The 25,179-nt window shown below is 41.5% G+C and overlaps 2 protein-coding genes across 2 annotated transcripts in view; one reads left to right on the top strand and one right to left on the bottom strand.

The window, feature by feature from the left end:
* LOC139761331 (uncharacterized) overlaps positions 1 to 25,179 on the bottom strand; it is a 63,822-nt gene that overhangs the window by 13,440 nt on the left and 25,203 nt on the right. The gene's annotated exons all lie outside the window — the stretch shown is intronic.
* Positions 3,448 to 20,976, top strand: LOC139759449 (uncharacterized). Its single transcript, XM_071681593.1, has 6 exons — positions 3,448 to 3,542; positions 8,445 to 8,553; positions 8,705 to 9,214; positions 15,796 to 15,941; positions 20,643 to 20,720; positions 20,961 to 20,976. The coding sequence occupies exons 1-6, from the start codon at positions 3,448 to 3,450 to the stop codon at positions 20,974 to 20,976; spliced, it is 954 nt and encodes a 317-aa protein (XP_071537694.1).

Genomic DNA, 25,179 nt, shown 5'->3' with positions numbered 1-25,179 from the left:
ATACACACTCATCCCAACTCTCATTGTCTTTTTTTCAGCTCCTGCAGCTTTCTCTTCAACACCTCCATTCATTTAAACTCCTTCCCTATGAGTAATGCCCACACATTCCACACTTATAACCCTTCCTCAACTGCTGCACCTCCCAGCTTCCACACTCTTTTTATTACCACACATCTCTCTTACCCTTACATTACTTACTCGATCAAACCACCTCACACCACATACTGTCCTCAAACATCTCATTTCCAGCACATCCACCCTCCTCCGCACAAATCTATCCATAGCCCACGCCTCGCAACCATACAACATTGTTGGAAACACTATTCCTTCAAACATACCCATTTTTGCTTTCCGAGATAATGTTCTCGACTTCCACACATTCTTCAACGCTCCCAGAATTTTCGCCCCTTCCCCCACCCTATGATTCACTTCCGCTTCCATGGTTCCATACGCTGCCAAATCCACTCCCAGATATCTAAAACACTTCACTTCCTCCAGTTTTTCTCCATTCTAACTTACCTCCCAATTGACTTGACCCTCAACACTACTGTACCTAATAACCTTGCTCTTATTCACATTTACTCTCAGCTTTCTTCTTTCACACACTTTACCAAACTCAGTCACCAGCTTCTGCAGTTTCTCACATGAATCAGCCACCAGCACTGTATCATCAGCGAACAACAAGACTCACTTCCCAAGCTCTCTCATCCACAACAGATTGCATACTTGTAACTCTTTACAAAACTCTTGCATTCACCTCCCTAACAACCCCATCCATAAACAAATTAAACAACTATGGAGACATCACACACCCCTGCCGCTAACCTACATTCACTGAGAACCAATCACTTTCCTCTCTTCCTACACGTACACATGCCTTACATCCTCGATAAAAGCTTTTCACTGCTTCTAACAACTTGCCTCCCACACCATATATTCTTAATACCTTCCACAGAGCATCTCTATCAACATTATCATATGCCTTCTCCAGATCCATAAATGCTACATACAAATCCATTTGCTTTTCTAAGTATTTCTCAAATACATTCTTCAAAGCAAACACCTGATCCACACATCCTCTACCACTTCTGAAGCCACACTGCTCTTCCCCAATCTGATGCTCTGTACATGCCTTCACCCTCTCAATCAATACCCTCCCATATAATTTACCAGGAATACTCAGCAAACTTATACCTCTGTAATTTGAGCATTCACTTTTGTCCCCTTGGCCTTTGTACAGTGGCACTATGCAAGCATTCCGCCAATCCTCAGGCACTTCACCATGAGTTATACATACATAAAATAACCTTACCAACCAGTCAACAATACAGTCACCCCATTTTTTAATAAATTCCACTGCAGTACCATCCAAACCTGCTGCCTTGACGGCTTTCATCTTCCGCAAAGCTTTTACTACCTCTTCCCTGTTTACCAAATAATTTTCCCTAACCCTCTCACTTTGCATACCACCTCGACCAAAACACAGTATATCTGCCACTCTATCATCAAACACATTCAACAAACATTCAAAATACTCACTCCATCTCCTCCTCACAACACCACTACTTGTTATCACTTCCCCATTAGCCCCCTTCACTGAAGTTCCCATTTGTTCCCTTGTCTTACGCACTTTATTTACCTCCTTCCAAAACATCTTTTTATTCTCCCTATAATTTAATGATACTCTCTGACCCCAACTCTCATTTGCCCTCTTTTTCACCTCTTTCACCTTTCTCTTGACATCCTGCCTCTTTCTTTTATACATCTCCCACTCATTTGCATTTTTTCCCTGCAAAAATCGTCCAAATGCATCTCTCTTCTCTTTCACTAATAATCTTACTTCTTCATCCCACCACTCACTACCCTTTCTAATCAACCCATCTCCCACGCTTCTCATGCCACAAGCATCTTTTGCGCAAGCCATCACTGCTTCCCTAAATACATCCCATTCCTCCCCCACTCCCCTTACCTCCTTTGTTCTCACCTTTTTCCATTCTGTACTCAGTCTCTCCTGGTACTTCCTCACACAAGTGTCCTTCCCAAGCTCACTTACTCTCACCACTCTCTTCACCCCAACATTCTTCTTTTCTGAAAACCTCTACAAATCTTCACCTTCGTCTCCACAAAATAGTGATCAGACATCCCTCCAGTTGCACCTCTAACATCCAAAAGTCTCTCGCGCGCCTATCAATTAACACGTAATCCAATAACGCTCTCTGGCCATCTCTCCTACTTACATACGTATACTTATGTATATCTCTCTTTTTAAACCAGGTATTCCCAATCACCAGTCCTATATATATATATATATATATATATATATATATATATATATATATATATATATATAGTGTGTATGTAAGGAGAGAGAGAGAGAGAGAGAGAGAGAGAGAGAGAGAGAGAGAGAGAGAGAGAGAGAGAGAGAGAGTGTAACAGGTAAGACGGGAAGTTCTAATGTAAGTCTGGTGGTACAATTCCTTCTCATAAAATGTGAACGTATAACAAATAGCAAATGTTTGCTAACAGAAGCTGTACAATGATCTATAATTTTTAAGTGATGAAAACTACACTATATCCTTTCAAAGTTTACCTCCACTCACCCAACCCAGCTTCCTAACACTTGAATGAGCTTTAAAAGTCAATTGTATGACCTTCCCTTTAGCATTTAGCCTTATGTGAAACTGACTTTTATAACTACTTGCGAGGGATTTTTTTTTCTAACTTTGCGAAGTCAAAAAGTCGAAACGAATATAATTTCTGCATTTTTACTGAGAAAGGAAATAGTGAGGTAGGTAGAATGGTGAGCTACCTAGAACTGACATTTTACACAGAACAATGAAGGTGCGTCTGTTTACATTAGTTAACACTACATGGGAAAACTGCACTAAATTTGGAATAAGGATAAATCTGTAATGTTGAATTACAAAACTGGGCATTTCTGTTTTTTCAAGGTTATAGATATGTACCCAAATGTAAACTAACACGACTGATGAAGACAAGGATATCAGCTTGATGATATACTACAACAATCCGAAAACATGTTCGCTCGTAATGAACAACAATATGGTAGGTCACTCAGGAAGTTTGTAACGTACCGATGTCATAGATGAATACTGATGCAATACTGGGGACTGTCAGCCTCACCACATAAAGCTACATTGGATATACAAGTGCACCCTGAGAAGCCATCCCTCGCTCCACTTACAAGAAGGTGGAATCAAACAACATCATGAACAAAAGCAAGGAGCAAAACTAACGAGGAAGATTATAGTGAATAACACTAAAATCATTACTAGTTGCAGTGATCGGAGGAGACTACAGATATTAGAAGCCATTCACATAAGAGAGGGAGCACCTGTCATCAACATCCAGACAAACTTGACCACCCCCATACAGCTCTTTGATGGCCCGCCAATAGGATGTAAACCTAATGCCGTTTTAAGACAGATGGGACACGTCATTGACCCGCCACAAGCTACCAAGTCCGCCATTTCTCGACAGGAGGAACGCGACACTGACCATCCCGGTCCTGGGTTACGAAGGTCAGAGGAGCCAAACCTGACCTCAACTCCACATACGAACAATAACGGTATCGCTTGGCCAAACTTACTGTTTTTAGTGATGGACTTTCTATATTCATACCTCGTTAAATATTGTTCTGTGTTTCCTCAAATGAATTTTTTTCTATGTTTGTTTCAATATTTTGTACAGTATTTAGATTGTAAACCATACTATCCTTCATGACACTGTTATTTTGTTTCGCTTTTAGTGTTTTCCCTTACATTTTTGTGGTACGTACTGTATTTTTTTCCCAGTGTTTCTTATTAATGTTTCGTTTGCATTTTACATATCATATCTAATCTTTGTGACGTAGTTTTCTCTCTGAAGCGTGGGGTAGTGATGCTGTTTCCTGTGGGGCGAGGTTGGCGACTAAAATGGATGAAAGCAAGTATGAATATGTACATGTGTATATATGAATATGTCTGTGTATATATATAAATATATGAGATGTCTGAGGACAATATGTGGTGTGGGGTGGTTTGATCGAGTAAGTAATAATAGGGTAAGGGAGATGTGTGGTAATAAAAAGAGTCTGGTTGAGAGAGCAGAAGAGGGTGTTTTGAAATGGCTTGGTCACATGGAGAGAATGAGTGAAGAAAGACTGACAAAGAGGATATATGTGTCAGAGGAAAGGGGAGAACGAGAAACGGGAGACCAAATTGGAGGTGGAAGAATGAAGTGAAAAAGATTTTGAGCGATCGAGGCCTGAACATACAGGAGGGTGAAAGGAGTGCAAGAATAGAGTGAACTGGAACGATGTGGTATACCGGGGTCTATGGGCTGCCAATGGATTGAACCAGGGCATATGAAGAATCTGGGGTAATCCATGGAAAGGTCTGTGGGTTGATAGAGATGCTTTGTGGTAGGTTCTACGAATATATGGTGTGGGAGATAAGATGCTATATACAGTGAAAAGCTTTTACCAAGGATGTAAGGCATGTGTATGAGTAGGAAGAGAGGAAAGTGATTGGTTCCCAGTGAATGTCGGTTTGCGACAGGGGTTCGTGATGTGTCCTTGGTTGTTAGAAATGTTTATGGATGGTGTGGTTAGGGAGGTGAATGCAAGAGTTTTGGAGAGAGGGAAACTATGCTATCTGTTCTCGATGAGAGGGCTTGGGAAGTGGGTCAGTTGTTCGCTGATGATACAGCGCTGGTAGTTGATTAGGGTGAGAAACTAGAGAAGTTGGTGACTAAGTTTGGTAAAGAGTGTGAAAGAAGAAAGTTGAGAGTAAATGTGAATAAGAGGAAGGTTATTTGGTTCAGTAGGGCTGAGGGACAAGTTAATTTGGAAGTCTGCATGGAGAAAGGCTGGAAGAAGTGAAGTGTTTTAGATATCTGGGAGTGGACTTAGCAGTGGATGGAACCATGGAAGTGGAAGTCAGTCACAGGGTAGGGGAGGGGGCGAAGGTTCTGGGAGCGTTGAAGAATGTGTGGAAGGCGAGGTTATCTCGGAGAGCAAAAATGGGTATATTTGAAGGGATAGTGGTTCCAACAATGTTGCAAGGCATGGGCCATAGATATGGTTGTGCGGAGGAGAGTGGATGTGTTGGAAATGAAATGTTTGAGGACAATACGTGAGGTGGTTTGATCAAGTAAGTAATGAAAGGGTAAAAGAGATGTGTGGTAATAAAAAGAGTGTGGTTGAGACAGCAGAAAAGGGTGTGTTGAAGTGATTTGGACACATGGTGAGAATGAGTGAGGAAAGATCGACAAAGGGAATATATGTGTCAGAGGTGGAAGGAAGAAGCGAGAAGCAGGAGACCAAACTGGAGGTGGAAGGATGGCGTGAAAAAGATTTTGAGCGATCGGGGCCGGAACATACAGGAGGGTGAAAGGTGTGCAAGGAATAGAGTGAATTGGAACGATGTAGTATACCGGGGTCGACGTGCTATCAATGGACTGAACCAGGGCATGTGGAACGTCTGGAGTAAACCATGGAAAGGTCTGTGGAGCCTGGATGTGGAAAGGGAGCTGTGGTTTCGGTGCATTACACATGACAGCTAGAGACTGAGTGTGAACGAATGTGGCCTTTTTTGTCTTTTCCTGGTGTTATCTCGCTGGTGGGGGAAGGGAGAGGGGATGCTATTTCATATGTGGCAGGGTGGCGACTGGAATGGATTGAAGGCAGCAAATATGAATATGTACATGCGTTTATATGTGTACGTCTGTGTATGTATATGTCATGTATACGTTGAAATGTATATGCTTGTATATATGCGTGTATGGGCGTTTATGTATATACATGTGTATGAGGGTGGGTAGGGCCATTTTTTCGTCTGTTTCCTGACGCTACCTCGCTGACGTGGAAAACAGCGTTTAAGTACATTAGATGAATAAATAAATATACATATAATGATATATATATATATATATATATATATATATATATATATATAGAGAGAGAGAGAGAGAGAGAGAGAGAGAGAGAGAGAGAGAGAGAGAGAGAGAGAGAGAGAGAGAGAGAGAGAGAGAGATAGAATGAGATAGATAGACTGATAGATAGATACATCCATACATACATACACACACAAAGGATCTTGTATTAGAGTAAATTTCAACTTTAGCGGCGGTCGCTCTTCACTGACAGTATCTATTATTTGTCCCAATAATTAAACTGTAACGTTTTAGACACTTCCTTACGACCTCAGAGAACTGAGAAAGTCGAATTCGGTTGTGCTGACATTTAGAGGACCTCTGTGACTTGTGTTGATAGGGGACAGTCCTCGATCTGGCAACCTGTATCTAGTACTTAGCGAGGTGAGGGCGACGCAAAGCCTCACACCTCAGCAGGAGGCCGAGACCAGTGCAACACCTCGGCTACGGCGCTCGCGATAACTGCATGTAAGTTCCCGCTTAGAGATGATGGCTATTTTGTGAAGACTATAAGTTCAGATTTCCTTACAGATTCTGGTTTCGTTACCACTTAGAGATGATGGCTATTTTGTTAAGACTATATAAGTTTAGATTTCGTTACAGATTCTGGTTTCGTTACCACTTAGAGATGATGGCTATTTTGTTAAGACTATATAAGTTTAGATTTCGTTACAGATTCTGGTTTCGTTACCACTTAGAGATGATGGCTATTTTGTTAAGACTATATAAGTTTAGATTTCGTTACAGATTCTGGTTTTGTTAACACTTAGAGATGATGGCTATTTTGTTGAGACTATAAGTTTAGATTTCGTTACAGATTCTGGTTTCGTTACCACTTAGAGATGATGGATATTTCTTAGGGCTACAAGTTCAGATTATGTTTCAGATTTAGACTAGATTCATGAATTGTAGCTTCTGATAACCACGAGACCCAACAGCAGACAAGCGTGCACGTTGACTCAAATTCCTCTGGACGCTTCACTACGGAGATGGTGATGGATAAAGAGAAGTGCCTTTCATTCCGGTGCTAATGCTCTCGCTTTAGATACAGAATTCCAGTAAGATTATGTGTAAAGAAATGAGATGGGCGTTTATGAACGAGAAATACATACATTATAACTGTTCACCGTTTCCCGCCTCAGCGAAATGGCGTTAAAACTGACTACACAGCTGCTCCACTTGTTCATATCCATTCTCTAGCTTTGATATATGACAATAAATACTGTAATAAGGTAATGGAGTGCGATGCATAATAGCACGATAAGATGATTAGGGACTTTCAGGAATAATTGCCTTACCTTGGCCTGTAGTTTGGTCAATGACGATAATCTTTTTCACTCATGTAGACTGTCTGTCACTTGTAGTCTTTCCTGATCTGTACAGTACTCTACAATTTTCGTATCAATGGTGAGATGCCGATTCATGTTATGACCTTTCCTCATGTGTTCAACCACAGGTTAAGGATTGTGCTGAATATTCCTAATTTATTCCGAAAATCCCAAAACTTACTCAGCGGGACATGAGGATTGTTATATTACATTGTAGTTTCCTGAGGCATTGTAGTTTTCACACGTGTACAACGCGGTAAATCCCACCTCACATGAAGGAGAGGGTTGGGTAGACAGCGTGGTCTTGTCCTGCATGATCTTTTCCTTAAATAATAGTGTCTTCCAATTAAACAATTTCTCTTTCACAAGTTGTGGTTCATTTGTTTTCTGACCATATCTTACAGTATTTTGCAAATCACACTAGTTGGTGAGACTATCATGTGGTTCAGCGCAATCTTCTGTTCATATTTCTTAAATGCTGACACAGCATTTACCCTCATCCACATCACTGGAATTCCTCTTCTATTAGATACTTACTAAACAGCATTTCGAGTGATTGAGCAACCCCCTTGAACATTCTTTCAGAAAGTATTGGGGGATTTCATCAAAACCATGGACGGCCTTTATGGGATGAGTTGTTTTAATCGCCGGATTACGTAATTTCCATTAACTACTTTATTTTCTAAGACTTCGCCATATTCTTTTTACCTTGGTCATCCTGGTGCAGTAGTGTCCTCCACAGTGAAAACATTTAGATTTGTCATTCAGTTCCTCAATTATTTCCTCGTCTTCCAAAAGAATTCTTCATTCTTTGTCCATTAGTATGATTAGCAGCTCTATACCTGACAAATTGTTCCTGATGAACTCGCGGAAAAGGTATGGATTGTCTTTCCCTTTGTCCACAACGCTCTCGTTCGAAATCTCTTATTTCCTTCCTCCCTACTTTGTAGTATTCACTGCTTGCATTGCTGTACTTCAATATGCCGGCTGGCTACAATTTCCTCCACACGTCCTCCATAGTACACACCAGAGCTCTTGCCTATTGACGTTTTCCGCCGAATCGTGTGTCACTGGACTTTCTACCCCACTTAATCATGATCTTCTTACTACTCTCAAAAGACTCGATCAGTCCCACGAAGTTGCTTTGATTGTATTTCCTCTTTGGGTCCTGTCACCCCACAGGTCTCCCTCTGACGTCCTACATCACATGTGCAAAATCAAGTCCTACATGAGTAAGCTTTCCATCATACCAAGTATGTTCTATATTCATGCTGCCGTGTGTAAAGAAGAGGTAAAGCAGAGATAACGTTTCATTTCTCTTAGTTCTCGTACGACCAGTAATACAGGAAAGTTGATATGATATCATGTCATATGACGTCAAAGAACTCATGCCTTGGAACAGTTTTATCAACAATGAACAATCTTATCCTCTCTCGCTCCAGGTAAAGATGGTGAGACCTCACTCGACGCTGTTGTTCATCGTCCTCACGTCCTCAACATCTGTGGAAGCCCAGCCAGGGATGGCCTCAAGCCACGGAAAGTACCACCAGGATAACTTACTTGACACGTTAGTCCGAGTGTTGACTCCCCACAATCCTGTGCTGTCTACAAGTGAAAGAGGACCGCTGAGAGAACCGTTTCGGTCTGCTAGTAAAGACGGGAATGAAACCTCTTCAGAAGAGTATCTGAAAGTTTCAGTGACGGAATCTGCTGAAGCAACAGATACTGCATCTCGAAGCAAGGAGGCGACCAGAAAATTTCAGAATGTCCTAGATATAAAAAACACGAAGAATGTTTCAATACTGTTGATGGATAAGGCATCACTGAGCCAGGTGTCGGGAGCCGGGGATAGCCAAGAACTCAGTGAATGTATCTTGGTGTTGGCTTATGACGGTGGCCCCTGTCAACAAGCCGGGCTGAGGGATCTGTTGTTAGTGAATAACACACGAAAGGTTAGTGATTCATTTTCTAGTCTGCAGCAGGTCAGGTGCACCGCTAGGTCAGGCTCCGTTTATCTCACTTTGTTTTAAAGGATTCTGAAATTAGTATGCAGACCAGCTGTTAATGTTGTAACATCAAAATAGCTGTGTTTTAAGGAGTCAGCTGTATTCACCCAGTTTGAACATTTATTGAATGTACGTATTTCAAAATGGTCACCTACTTATATTCTGTTATTTTGCTGTTACTGCATAATCTGTAGCAAGTTTATGACATGATGATTCGGTTAGAGTTTGCCAGTTGCATTACTGCTGTCTAATTGACATAAGAAAAAAAAAATGAATAACTACTTTGATCTATGTGATCACCTCTACCTGATGACCTGTCTGATATCACACATATGGACCATCATAACAAGATGTCACCTGCAATCTATCCATCTATTACAAAGCCCCTCAGACGATTCTATGGTTTGCCTTAACCGCTTCATATACCCTGCTTTAATCAGTTAACAAACCGTCGATCCCTGTATACCGCATCGATCCAATTCATTCTATCCCTCTCGTGCTTACTAATTTCCTAAATGTACAAACCTCGATATCCCAAAGCTTCTTTCACTCAAACACCCATCTTCCTGATCTCTCACTTCTGTCTCTTACCTTCAGTTTCAATATGTATAGCTTCTCGGTCACTCTTTCTTTACTTATCCACTTCATACGTCCGAATCATTTCAACACACCGTGATTAATCATGCTCCGCATATCATTAACCTATGTACTATCACATCTACTATCACTCCTCTCTCTTACACTACCATTCGTTACACAATCAAACCGCCACACACCAAGTATTGTTCTCAACCAGTTCATTTCTAACACGGCCACCTTCTTACGTTTTATTGTATCTACAACGCGGTGGGATCACTATACCTTCACACACACCCATCTTTGCCCTAACAGACAATGATCTTTCCTTCCGCACACTCCTCTGTGCACCCAGAACCTCATCCCTCTCTCTCACCCTATGACTCACTTCGGTTGCCAAATCCAACGCCAGGAATCTATATCACTACACTTCCTCCAGGTCCTCACCAATCACACTCACTCACAAATCGTTATGTCTTATCGTCTTCCTGTACCTCATTACCGAACTTTCACTCATTCTCAACTTCTCCTTTTTCACATACTCTCCCAGATTCTCTCACAAGTTTCTGGAGTTTTCCTCCAGAGTCCTCCACCAACACGTTATCATCTGCAAACACCAACTGATTCATCTCCCATGCTCCCCGACCCCTGTAAACGGTGGACCTGTCCCTTGCTCTAAGACCCTTACAATTACCCCCTCTACTACCTCGTTCAGAGACAGATGACAGAAACATGGTGGCATTAAACGTTCTTAATCAAACTTGCCCTCATCGAGAGCAATGAACGTACTCTCCTCATATGATACCAGCGTGCACGCCTAATAGGTCTGATTAAGTCTCGTCTCTGTGTCGAATAACTTTCCAATTAATCTGTGTATTCGTAGCACATTTCACAAAGCCTCCCCGTCAAAGCTATCATAAGTTTTATCCACATCCATAAATGCCACATACAATTCAGTTTCTTTCTTTAACTAATTCTCAAGAATACTGTACAAGCAAACACCTGTTCCATAATACATTTTCTCCTGAAACCGCACAGCTCCTTTCCAGTCAGAGGTTCTGTGCTTGCCGCCACCGTCTCAATCACCATTCTCCCGTACATGTTACCAGCCATTCTCAACGAACATACACCTCTGTAATTCTGTCAATCACTTTTGTTCTCCTTGCCTTTCTAGTAGGGCATTATACAAGCATTCTGCCAGTCCCCAGGCACCTCATCATGGGTCATAGAAACGATGAATATCCAAACTACCCAATCAAGGATGCTATGATTTGTCTTGAGGAAGTGAATTGCAATTCCATCCAATCCTTCAGCTTTATTCCACTTAATAATGCTAAATGCGTTCACTGTCTCCTCTCCCATTAAATTATCGGGAAAGACGCTGTCAGTCTTTATTCCGTCTTCTAAACACATCCTATCCTCTCACCTATTCAATAATCCTACCACATATACATAACTTCATACACAACAAACCATATACACACACACGCATATATATTATATATATATATATATATATATATATATATATATATATATATATATATATATATATATATATAGCAGAAGAGGGTGTTTTGAAATGGTTTGGTCACATGGAGAGAATGAGTGAGGAAAGATTGACCAAGAGGATATATGTGTCGGAGGTGGAGGGAACGAGGAGAAGAGGGAGACCAAATTGGAGGTGGAAAGATGGAGTGAAAAAGATTGTGTGATCGGGGCCTGAACATGCAGGAGGGTGAAAGGAGGGCAAGGAACAGAGTGAATTGGAGCGATGTGGTATACCGGGGTTGATGTGCTGTCAGTGGATTGAATCAGGGCATGTGAAGCGTCTGGGGTAAACCATGGAAAGCTGTGTAGGTATGTATATTTGAGTGTGTGGACGTATGTATATACATGTGTATGGGGGTGGGTTGGGCCATTTCTTTCGTCTGTTTCCTTGCGCTACCTCGCAAACGCGGGAGACAGCGACAAAAAAAAAAAAAAAAAAAAAATATACATATATATATATATATATATATATATATATATATATATATATATATATATATATATTTATACTTTGTCGCTGTCTCCCGCGTTTGCGAGGTAGCGCAAGGAAACAGACGAAAGAAATGCCCCCCCCCCCATACACATGTATATACATACGTCCACACACGCAAATATACATACCTACACAGCTTTCCATGGTTTACCCCAGACGCTTCACATGCCTTGATTCAATCCACTGACAGCACGTCAACCCCGGTATACCACATCGCTCCAATTCACTCTATTCCTTGCCCTCCTTTCACCCTCCTGCATGTTCAGGCCCCGATCACACAAAATCTTTTTCAATCCATCTTTCCACTTCCAATTTGGTCTCCCACTTCTCCTTGCTCCCTCCACCTCCGACACATATATCCTCTTGGTCAATCTTTCCTCACTCATCCTCTCCATGTGCCCAAACCACTTCAAAACACCCTCTTCTGCTCTCTCAACCACGCTCTTTTTATTTCCACACATCTCTCTTACCCTTACGTTACTCACTCGATCAAACCACCTCACACCACACATTGTCCTCAAACATCTCATTTCCAGCACATCCATCCTCCTGCGCACAACTCTATCCATAGCCCACGCCTCGCAACCATACAACATTGTTGGAACCACTATTCCTTCAAACATACCCATTTTTGCTTTCCGAGATAATGTTCTCGACTTCCACACATTCTTCAAGGCCCCCAGAATTTTCGCCCCCTCCCCCACCCTATGATCCACTTCCGCTTCCATGGTTCCATCCGCTGCCAGATCCACTCCCAGATATCTAAAACACTTCACTTCTTCCAGTTTTTCTCCATTCAAACTCACCTCCCAATTGACTTGACCCTCAACCCTACTGTACCTAATAACCTTGCTCTTATTCACATTTACTCTTAACTTTCTTCTTCCACACACTTTACCAAACTCAGTCACCAGCTTCTGCAGTTTCTCACATGAATCAGCCACAAACGCTGTATCATCAGCGAACAACAACTGACTCACTTCCCAAGCTCTCTCATCCCCAACAGACTTCATACTTGCCCCTCTTTCCAAAACTCTTGCATTTACCTCCCTAACAACCCCATCCATAAACAAATTAAACAACCATGGAGACATCACACACCCCTGCCGCAAACCTACATTGGGAGCGGGGTGCTGGAAATCCTCCCCTCCGGTTTTTCATTTTCCAAAAGAAGGAACAGGGAAGGGGCCAAGTGAGGTTTTTCCCTCTATGGCTTAGTCCTCTGTTCATAACGCTACCTCGCTAACGCGAGAAATGGCGAATATGTACGAAAGAAAAAAAAAATATGTATATATATATATATATATATATATATATATATATATATATATATATATATATATATATATATATATATATATATATATATATATATCTTTCTTTTTCTTTCATACTATTCGCCATTTCCCGCGATAGCGAGGTAGCGTTAAGAACAGAGGACTGGGCCTTTGAGGGAATATCCTCACCTGGCCCCCTTCTCTGTTCCCTCTTTTGGAAAAAAAAAAAAAGAAAAACGAGAGGGAAGGATTTCCAGCCCCCCGCTCCCTTCCCTTTTAGTCGCCTTCTACGACACGCAGGGAATACGTGGGAAGTATTCTTCTATCCCCTATCCCCAGGGATAAGCAATTGTACAAGGGGATATATAAATCATACATAAGTATACGGATGTAAGTAGGAGAGATGGCCAGAGAGCGTTATTGGATTACGTGTTAATTGATAGGCGCTTGAGAGACTTTTTGATGTTAATGTGCTGAGAGGTGCAACTAGAGGGATGTCTGATCATTATCTTCTGGAGGCGAAGGTGAAGATTTGTAGAGGTTTTCAGAAAAGAAGAGAAAATGTTGGGGTGAAAAGAGAGGTGAGAGTAAGTGAGCTTGGGAAGGAGACTTGTGTGAGGAAGTACCAGGAGAGTCTGAGTGCAGAATGAAAAAAGGTTAGAGCAAAAGACGTAAGGGGAGTGGGGGAGGCATGGGATGGATTTAGGAAATCAGGGATGGCTTGCGCAAAAGATGCTTGTGGCATGAGAAAGGTGGGAGGTGGGAAGATTAGAAAGGGTAGTGAGTGGTGGGATGAAGAAGAAATATTATTTGTAAAAGAGAAGAGAGAGGCATTTGGACGATTTTTGCAGGGAAATAGTGCAAACGACTGGGAGATGTATAAAAGAAAGAGACAGGAGGTCCAGAGAAAGGTACAAGAGGTGAAAAAGAGGGCAAATGAGAGTTGGGGTGAGAGAGTATCACTAAATTTTAGGGAGAAGAAAATGATGTTTTCGAAGGAGGTAAATAAATTGCGTAAGACAAGAGAACAAAAGGGAACATCGGTGAAGGGGGATAATGAGGAAGCAATAATAAGTAGTGGTGATGTGAGGAGATGGAGTGAGTATTTTAAAGGTTTGTGGAATGTGTTAGATGATAGAGTGGCAGACAGAGGGTGTTTGGGTCGAGGTGGTGTGCAAAGTGAGAGGGTCAGGAAGAATGGTTTGGTAAACAAAGAAGAGGTAGTGACAGCTTTGCGGAAGATGAAAGCCGGCAAGGCGGCGGGTTTGGATGGTATTGCAGTGGAATAAAAAAAAAAAAAAAGTTGGTGACTGTGTTGTTGACTGGTTGGTTAGGATATTTACTGTATGTATGGCTCATGGTGAAGTGTCTGAGGATTGGCGGAATGCATGCATAGTGCCATAGTATAAAGGCAAAGGGGATAAAGATGAGTGTTCAAATTACAGATTAGTAAGGGTAGTGAGTGGTGGGATGAAGAAGTAAGATTGTTAATGATAGAGAAGAGAGAGGCATTTGGACAATTTTCGCACGGAAATTAATGACTGGGAGATGTATAAAAGAAAGAGGCAGTAGGTCAAGAGAAAGGTGCAAGAGGTGAAAAAGAGGGCTAATGAGAGTTTGGGTGAGAGAGTATCGTTAAACTTTAGGGAGAATAAAAGGATGTTTAGGAAAGAGGTAGATAAAGTGCGTAAGACAAGGGAACAAATGGGAACATCTGTGAAGGGGGATATGGGGAGGTAATAACAAGTAGTGGTGATGTGAGAGGAGATGGAGTGAGTATTTTGAAGGTTTGTTGAATCTGATAGATGATAGAGTGGCAGGTATAGGGTGTTTTGGTCGAGGTGGCGTGGGAAGTGAGAGGGTCAGGGAGAATGGTTTGATAAACAGAGAAGAGGTAGTGAAAGCTCTACGGAAGATGAAAACCGGCAAGGAGGCGGGTTTGGATGGTATTGCAGTGGAATTTATATAAAAAAAAAAAAGGGGGTGACTGTGTTGTTGACTGGTTGGTGAGGATATTCAATGTATGCATGGCTCATGGTGAAGTGCCTGAGGATTGGCGGAATGCTTGCATAGTGCCATTGTACAAAGGTAAAGGGGATAAAGATGGGTGTTCAAATTACAGAGGTATAAGTTTGCTGAGTATTCCTGGAAAGTCATATGGGAGGGTATTGACTGAGAGGGTGAAGGCATCTACAGGGCATCAGATTGGGGAAGAGCAGTGTGGTTTCAGAAGTGGTAGACGATGTGTTGATCAGGTGTTTGCTTTGAAGAATGTATGTGAGAAATACTTAGAAAAACAAATGGATTTGTATGTAGCATTCATGGATCTAGAGAAGGCATATGATAGGGTTGATAGTGATGCTCTTTGGAAGGTATTTCAGACTATATGGTGTGGGAGACAAGTCGCTAGACGCAGTGAAAATTTTTTATCAGTAAGAGGATAGGAAAGTTACTGGTTCCCAGTGAATGTCGGTTTGCGATTTAACACCCAGTACAGAAGTGTATTTCAGAATGAACTGATAACGTTGGAATGATCAGCTCGTTTAACTACAACAGTTTACAATCCATGTGAGTATATGAGCTGACCTGTGCACGACGCACTGTCTTCCCATTCTCCCACCCTCCGCCAGGTTGTACAAATCAACACGACAGACGACGTGCAGAAGATGGTGTCGGGGTCGTCTATGTGTCATGGTTACCAGTTCCTACGGGGAGGCCCTGAGGGCCATCTCACTCCTACTAGCAACTGCCACGAGTCATGCAGTTTTCATGACAGGTAGGAGAAGCAATGATTAAAACAACTAACTTGTGCACCTTTTCTGATTCGTGGCAAACAAACTGTGAGTGAGTTATGGAAGAACTGCTTGACGTATCAAAAAGAAAGAAAATGAAAAAATGCATTCTAACAACACAGAAGTACACTCACACATCACAACACTCTCGTGTGTGTGTGTGTGTGTGTGTGTGTGTGTGTGTGTCTGTATCTGTGTGTGTGTGTGTGTGTGTGTGTGTGTGTGTGTGTGTGTGTGTGTGTGTGGTGACTGAGTTTGGTAAAGTGTGTGAAAGAAGAAAGCTGAGAGTAAATGTGAATAAGAGCAAGGTTAAGGGACAAGTAAATTGGGAGGGGAGTCTGAATGCAGAAAAACTGGAGGAAGTGAAGTGTTTTACATATCTGGGAGTGGATCTGGCAGCGGATGGAAACATGGAAGCAGGAAGTGAGTCACAGGGTGGGGGAGGGGGCGAAGGTTCTGGAAGCGTTGAAGAATGTGTGGAAGGCGAGAACATTATCTCGGAGAGCAAAAGTGGGTATGTTTGAAGGAATAGTGGTTCTAACACTGTTATATGGTTGTGAGGCCTGGGCTATAGATAGGGTTGTGCGGAAGAGGGTGGATGTGTTGGAAATGAGATACTTGAGGACAATATGTGGTGTGAGGTGGTTTGATCGAGTAAGTAATGAAAGGGTGAGAGAGATGTGTGGTAATAAAAAGATTGTGGTTGAGAGAGCAGAAGAGGGTGTAATGAAATGGATTGGTCGCATGGAGAGAATGAGAGAGGAAATATTGACAAAGAGGATATATATATATATATATATATATATATATATATATATATATATATATATATATATATATATATATATATATATATATATATATATATATTCGTCTCTTCGATGTATATCAACTGACTTATATTTCTCTCGTGTCTCCCCTGATGATGTGATTATTACACGAAAGTGCACTTGGGAACTTTTCGTGTTTCATTTTCCCCGTGGACTCATAGGAATATCTTGATCACGCGCAAAATTGTGATTCTTTCCATTATTTTTTTTTTTTTTTTGCTTTGTCGCTGTCTCCCGCGTTTGCGAGGTAGCGCAAGGAAACAGACGAAAGAAATGGCCCAACCCACCCCCATACACATGTATATACATACGTCCACACACGCAAATATACATACCTACACAGCTTTCCATGGTTTACCCCAGACGCTTCACATGCCCTGATTCAATCCACTGACAGCACGTCAACCCCGGTATACCACATCGATCCAATTCACTCTATTCCTTGCCCTCATTTCACCCTCCTGCATGTTCAGGCCCCGATCACACAAAATCTTTTTCACTCCATCTTTCCACCTCCAATTTGGTCTCCCACTTCTCTTCGTTCCCTCCACCTCCGACACATATATCCTCTTGGTCAATCTTTAATCACTCATTCTCTCCATGTGCCCAAACCATTTCAAAACACCCTCTTCTGCTCTCTCAACCACGCTCTTTTTATTTCCACACATCTCTCTTACCCTTACGTTACTTACTCGATCAAACCACCTCACACCACACATTGTCCTCAGACATCTCATTTCCAGCACATCCATCCTCCTGCGCACAACTCTATCCATAGCCCACACCTCGCAACCATACAACATTGTTGGAACCACTATTCCTTCAAACATACCCATTTTTGCTTTCCGAGATAATGTTCTCGACTTCCACACATTCTTCAAGGCTCCCAGGATTTTCGCCCCCTCCCCCACCCTATGATCCACTTCCGCTTCCATGGTTCCATCCGCTGCCAGATCCACTCCCAGATATCTAAAACACTTTACTTCCTCCAGTTTTTCTCCATTCAAACTTACCTCCCAATTGACTTGACCCTCAACCCTACTGTACCTAATTACCTTGCTCTTATTCACATTTACTCTTAACTTTCTTCTTTCACACACTTTACCAAACTCAGTCACCAGCTTCTGCAGTTTCTCACATGAATCAGCCACCAGCGCTGTATCATCAGCGAACAACAACTGACTCACTTCCCAAGCTCTCTCATCCCCAACAGACTTCATACTTGCCCCTCTTTCCAAAACTCTTGCATTTACCTCCCTAACAACTCCATCCATAAACAAATTAAACAACCATGGAGACATCACACACCCCTGCCGCAAACCTACATTCACTGAGAACCAATCACTTTCCTCTCTTCCTACACGTACACATGCCTTACATCCTCGATAAAAACTTTTCACTGCTTCTAACAACTTTCCTCCCACACCATATATTCTTAATACCTTCCACAGAGCATCTTTCCAATATACATACATATATATATATATATATATATATATATTATCCCTGGGGATAGGGGAGGGAGCATGGGGTTGGAAATCCTTCCCTCTCGTTTTTAACTTTCCAAAAGAAGGAACAGAGAAGGGGACCAAATGAGGATATTCCCTCAAAGGCTCAGTCCTCTGTTCTTAACGCTACCTTGCTGTCGCGGGAAATGGAGAATATTATGAAATATATATATATATATATATATATATATATATATATATATATATATATATATATATATATATATATACTATCCCTGGGGATAGGGGTGGGGGAGGGGGCGAAGGTTCTGGGAGCGTTGAAGAATGTGTGGAAAGCGAGAATGTTATCCCGGAGAGCAAAAATGGTTATGTTTGAAGAAACAGTGGTTCCAACAATGTTATATGGTTGTGAGGCATGGGCTATAAATAGGGTTGTGCGGAGGAGTATGGATGTGTTGGAAATGAAATATTTGAGGACAAGATGTGATGTTAGGTGGTTTGATCGAGTAAGTAATGAAAGGGTAAGAGAGATGTGTGGTAATAAAAAGAGCGTGGTTGACAGAGCAGAAGGTGTCTTGAAATGGTTTTGTCATATGGAGAGAATGAGTGGGGAAAGATTGACAAAGAGGATATATGTGTCAGAGGTGGAGGAAAGGAGAAGCGGGAGACCAAATTGGAGTTGGAAGGATGGAGTGAAAAAGATTTCAAACGATCGGTTCCTGAACATACAGGAAGGGTGAAAGGCGTGCAAAGAATGGAGTGAACTGGAACAATGTGGTATACCAGGGTCGACGTGCTGTCAATGGATTGAACCAGGGCATGTGAAGCGTCTGGGATAAACCATGGAAAGGTCTGTGGGGCCTGGCTATGGAAATGGAGATGTGGTGTCGGTGCATTATACATAGGGTTTGTTCCTAGGACCATTACTCCTCCTGATATATGCAAATGATTTGTCGAAAGGACTGTACTTATACCTGGATACACTTGTAATGACGTTAAGGTCATGACTGAAGTGAAGTGATAAGGGGACCAAACAAACTCCTGCGTTGGTCTGACACATAGTTGATTTAACAGATTAATTGTAGAATAACGAGAATGGGACGCAGTGCAAGAAAGACTCACTATGAGTAATATCTTGGAGCTGGCATCGGCCTCAACCTGTTGCCAGAGTCCCACATTAGCAGATGGGTAAAGAAGACAAACTCCCTGCAGCCTTCAGAGTGTAAATAAGTAAGTATTCAGCTTCTCAAGTTTAATCACTGCATTTAAATAACCCAAAGAATTAATGGACAAGGTCCAGAGAAGCTTAACAAAGAAGGCACCTGAGCTGAGTTATATTGAAAGAGGAAGGCCTTATATTTACCAGCCATGGAAGAGAGAAGACTGAGGGGAAACTTGATCAAGGCTTTTCATTCTTATACCGGAATGATGAAGTAGACAGCGAAGAGGTCTTCGAAAGATGCAGGGATAGAACAACCAGTGGACATAAAATGAAATTAAGTGAGAAACTTATCAGATCATGAATGAAACTTAAAAGGTAAATGATGTGACACTCTGGTGTGGGAAAAGTTTCATTGCGAATCTATGCGGTGGACAATGGAATAAGGAATCGTGAAGTGTTATTAATGCAAGACGAGAGATACCTTCAAAAACCTGTTGTATAAATTTTTCACCAGTTCAGTTATCTACTGAATTAACATAAGTAAACAAAAATACACACGCGTAATTTCCTTTTCCGCACTCTTGATCTTGAAAAAGCCCTGTAGCGTAACAAGATTTTATGGTAGCAAGCAGGGTTGCTAAACAAATGCATGGCATCTTTTAATTCTTTTTCTCGCTAGCTGTAGTAACCGGAGAGAGAAGAGAACGTTCTTACTGCTCTATCTTCACCTCATCCACTTAGAATAGAATAAGCAGCGGGTTAAGTTCATTTTTAAACAGATAACCTAAACATGGACTAATGGGCCGTCTTTTGTCTGCCTTTCCCATGTGCTCCACTCATCATTGTCACAATACCCACACGCGTCCACAAGTGTGAGGGTATCCATATTCCTAAGCCTTTGCTGAATATGTTATTACAATACATATAAGGAACGTATTACTGACAGTAAAGATCTACTAGCCAGAATGTGTACATGTGTTTGTTCTTGCTGTTTTACATCATGTTCTTCCTCACTCAAGTGTCCTCCAATCCAAGTTGCTTGATATCACAGAGGACAGTGAATATGTCATTCAAGATATATCTAATAATATAATGGTGATACATACATTTTCCATAACTACCAAACCAGCTAAGTGTTAAAGCGTTCAATGACACCAAGTCCAATGATCCTGTGGTCCTTCAGCATGTTATATGAACTTTGCCATTCTAATGTTCCATCGGCAGGACAAAGAGGTCACCATCCACTACAGGCGCTGGCGGAACTTCCTGTGACAACTGCTCTCTCGTCACCTCTTTGGTTATGTAAGTGTTACACGCATGGACTTAAAAACTAAGCTGCAGAGAGTCATGAGGGGAAGTAATCCTTTTCCTGAAGGAAGTGCGACAATCACTCTTCTTCTTCTTCTTCCACTCACGGATCTTTTTGGTTTTCGTCAACAGCATTTCCAACAACTACAATTCCTTTGCTTTTTCGTTACAGTGACATCATAGTGGTCGTTCCTAGTGACAAAAGAGCTCTTTTTGGTTCTTTCCTCTTTTCAGATTCAGCCTTGGATGATTCAAACACCTTTTACTCCTTGACACGCTTCTTACTAATCCTATACTCCTCCATATACTTCCTTTTCGTACAACTGAAAATGTACAACTTTCTCTGGACACAAGCATGGCATCCCTTTACGTGTTATGAAGGAGTGAACCTCTGAGCGTACGCATGTGCTTACTAGTCTGTTTCTCCTCTGCTTAAGAACCAGAGCTTCTTCTTGCTGTCGTTATCTTACTCTGATTTCTAAAATTTCCAAACTACTCGAATCTCTCCTCAACCTCATTTTTGAATTCCCCATGAGCTTCATTTCCAAATATGTGGCAATAAGACCTACTCTGCATTCAGCGCGCTAAGTATCTCATGTAGGCACAACTTCTACAGATCTAATATCTATACAGGACCTCAGCATCCCATTCAAGCACCTGCCAAACAGAATGAGCTTAACAGAATGCACAGTGTTTGTTTTGGGTGTTGCACAATAGTCCTACTGTTACTTATATAAGAGCTCCTGGTTAAGGTTTAACCCAAATCAACACACTGTGCTCACATGGCACAAGCTAGTTCTAAACTCCCTCGATGATAATACCAAACGAAAAAACGCTTTAAACACTTGAAACAAAAAATGAGGAAAAGGTTACAAGGAAACAATCTTACCACAGCAATTCTTGACCCTAAAACACAGTTTAACAAAAATCATATGATTTGCTAAGATCATTACCATAAAAACTAATAAATAATAATATAAAATCAACTTTTTTCTTATCTCTGAGTGAACTTCAAACTTAGATTTAGGAAAACATGTTATCCTCTTCTCCAGGAAGAGCGTGGATGAAGACATGGCCTTAGTGGACCTCGTGTGGTACCTCATTAGCCAGACGTCCGGACGCCAGTTCTACCTAGTGTATGATGACGTCGTGCCAGGTGAGGCGGACACGGCTACTTTTATGAGGAACTTGTTTTAGAAATAAACATGGGAAAGGAACAGATAGAGAATGATGAAACACACAAACTGGAAGGCAAACTCACTGATATAGGAAAACAAAGGTAGATAATGCTCATAAACAACTGGTTTCCTGGGCAATTTCACACCTGTTGTTATGAGCATTTCCAAAGATTAAGAGTCGTCAGAACACGGCATATAGCTAACCCGAGGCACGTGCGTGCAGGCGTGCAGGATGTGGTGCGGTCGTTCCAAGAGGTGTTCGGGGATACGATCCTCCTGCCGTATGACCCGAAGATTCTACTACTGACGGAGGCGCTCAAGTCCAACTACCACGTCCAAGCTATGAGGAACGTCTTCATTCTCTGCTCGGCCGCGCACATCGCCAATCTATTTGAGCAAGTATGTCTATACAGTTTATCCATGCATGGTCCATACGCTTCACATATTTGTGATTTTCGAACAAGGATACACAATGCATATATTTGTGATGTTTCAAAAACTACGTTGCTACAAAAAAAAAAAAAAAATACGTTCATTCAACCTTTACACTTGTGATACTTATAGTAATGCGTTCATAAACTCCATCCCTTTGCTATATCATCACACAGTCCATATTTATATATATATATATATATATATATATATATATATATATATATATATATATATATATATATATATATATATATATATATATTTATTTTATATATTTAATTATTATACTTTGTCGCTGTCTCCCGCGTTTGCGAGGTAGCGCAAGGAAACAGACGAAAGAAATGGCCCAACCCCCCCCCATACACATGTATATACATACGTCCACACACGCAAATATACATACCTACACAGCTTTCCATGGCTTACCCCAGACGCTTCACATGCCTTGATTCAATCCACTGACAGCACGTCAACCCCGGTATACCACATCGCTCCAATTCACTCTATTCCTTGCCCTCCTTTCACCCTCCTGCATGTTCAGGCCCCGATCACACAAAAGTCTTTTTCACTCCATCTTTCCACCTCCAATTTGGTCTCCCTCTTCTCCTTGTTCCCTCCACCTCCGACACATATATCCTCTTGGTCAATCTTTCCTCACTCATCCTCTCCATGTGCCCAAACCACTTCAAAACACCCTCTTCTGCTCTCTCAACCACGCTCTTTTTATTTCCACACATCTCTCTTACCCTTACGTTACTCACTCGATCAAACCACCTCACACCACACATTGTCCTCAAACATCTCATTTCCAGCACATCCATCCTCCTGCGCACAACTCTATCCATAGCCCACGCCTCGCAACCATACAACATTGTTGGAACCACTATTCCTTCATACATACCCATTTTTGCTTTCCGGGATAATGTTCTCGACTTTCCACACATTCTTCAAGGCCCCCAGAATTTTCGCCCCCTCCCCCACCCTATGATCCACTTCCGCTTCCATGGTTCCATCCGCTGCCAGATCCACTCCCAGATATCTAAAACACTTCACTTCCTCCAGTTTTTCTCCATTCAAACTCACCTCCCAATTGACATGACCCTCAACCCTACTGTACCTAATAACCTTGCTCTTATTCACATTTACTCTTAACTTTCTTCTTCCACACACTTTTCCAAACTCAGTCACCAGCTTCTGCAGTTTCTCACATGAATCAGCCACCAGCGCTGTATCATCAGCGAACAACAACTGACTCACTTCCCAAGCTCTCTCAACCCCAACAGACTTCATACTTGCCCCTCTTTCCAAAACTCTTGCATTTACCTCCCTAACAACCCCATCCATAAACAAATTAAACAACCATGGAGACATCACACACCCCTGCCGCAAACCTACATTCACTGAGAACCAATCACTTTCCTCTCTTCCTACACGTACACATGCCTTACATCCTCGATAAAAACTTTTCACTGCTTCTAACAACTTTCCTCCCACACCATATATTCTTAATACCTTCCACAGAGCATCTCTATCAACTCTATCATATGGCCTCTCCAGATCCATAAATGCTACATACAAATCCATTTGCTTTTCTAAGTATTTCTCACATACATTCTTCAAAGCAAACACCTGATCCACACATCCTCTACCACTTCTGAAACCACACTGCTCTTCCCCAATCTGATGCTCTGTACATGCCTTCACCCTCTCAATCAATACCCTCCCATATAATTTACCAGGAATACTCAACAAACTTTTACCTCTGTAATTTGAGCACTCACTCTTATCCCCTTTGCCTTTGTACAATGGCACTATGCACGCATTACGCCAATCCTCAGGCACCTCACCATGAGTCATACATACATTAAATAACCTTACCAACCAGTCAACAATACAGTCACCCCCTTTTTTAATAAATTCCACTGCAATACCATCCAAACCTGCTGCCTTGCCGGCTTTCATCTTCCGCAAAGCTTTCACTACCTCTTCTCTGTTTACCAAATCATTTTCCCTAACCCTATATATATATATATATATATATATATATATATATATATATATATATATATATATATATATATATATATATATATAATCAACCCATCCACATACGTCTCATAATTAATATCTACACATAAGGACATTTATAGAGTCCATTTGTTTATGTTTTACATGATTTATGATATGACGCCAATTATCAAACATCCTCCTCATATTCCAGACTGTGATGGCCACTCTCCCAACATTCTGGCTTTGCTTATTACACGTAATCCTTCGCGCTCTAGCTACACAATTACGTCCGCAAGCCGTTCACCTGACCACACTCTTGTGAATGTCTGATTCACGACACATCCTCGTCCGCCCGTTCCCTCTAAATGTAAAAAATCTGGTACTTTATACCGCTAGCTGGACAAATTTATACATTTTTTTTTTCTTTTATTATTTTCCGTGGAAAGATTGTTGGCTCTCCTCATGCAATGGTCATGTCTCTTATGTGAGTCATTCTCAAGTGTAGGGACGGTACGGTGTGGTCTAGGTTTATGATTTTTGATTGTTGTATGTATAGCCTGGACTATACCGTACTGTCCGTACACCTGAGAATGTGACACGAGTCCACGAAACGCTGTGTTGTGTTGTGTTACTGTGTACCTTAGAAGAATTATACTCCTGGTTTCTACATGAGTTTGTTCTACCCCTGCTGAAAACTTTGGCCAGCTTATTGGTAATCTACCTGAGCAGTATAATAAGAGAATCTTTTGACACGAACATCAGCAAGAAACTGACAAATGCTGAATTAGCCGTCAAATTCAATGAAACATGTTTGAGAGATCTCCAACCTA

The sequence above is a fragment of the Panulirus ornatus genome, chromosome 3 (genome assembly GCF_036320965.1).
Source record: "Panulirus ornatus isolate Po-2019 chromosome 3, ASM3632096v1, whole genome shotgun sequence".
NCBI classification, from domain to species: Eukaryota; Metazoa; Arthropoda; class Malacostraca; order Decapoda; family Palinuridae; genus Panulirus; species Panulirus ornatus.
The sequence above is the reverse complement of the archived record's forward strand: the minus strand, read 5'-3'. Positions and strand labels throughout refer to the sequence as shown.

Coding starts and splice junctions, on each gene's coding strand:
- LOC139759449 (XM_071681593.1), top strand. CDS start 3,448: ATGGGACACGTCATTGACCCGCCACAAGCTACCAAGTCCGCCATTTCT. Junction 9,215..15,795: donor TAGTGAATAACACACGAAAG/GTTAGTGATTCA, acceptor ACCCTCCGCCAG/GTTGTACAAATCAACACGAC. Junction 15,942..20,642: donor TCATGCAGTTTTCATGACAG/GTAGGAGAAGCA, acceptor TTCCATCGGCAG/GACAAAGAGGTCACCATCCA.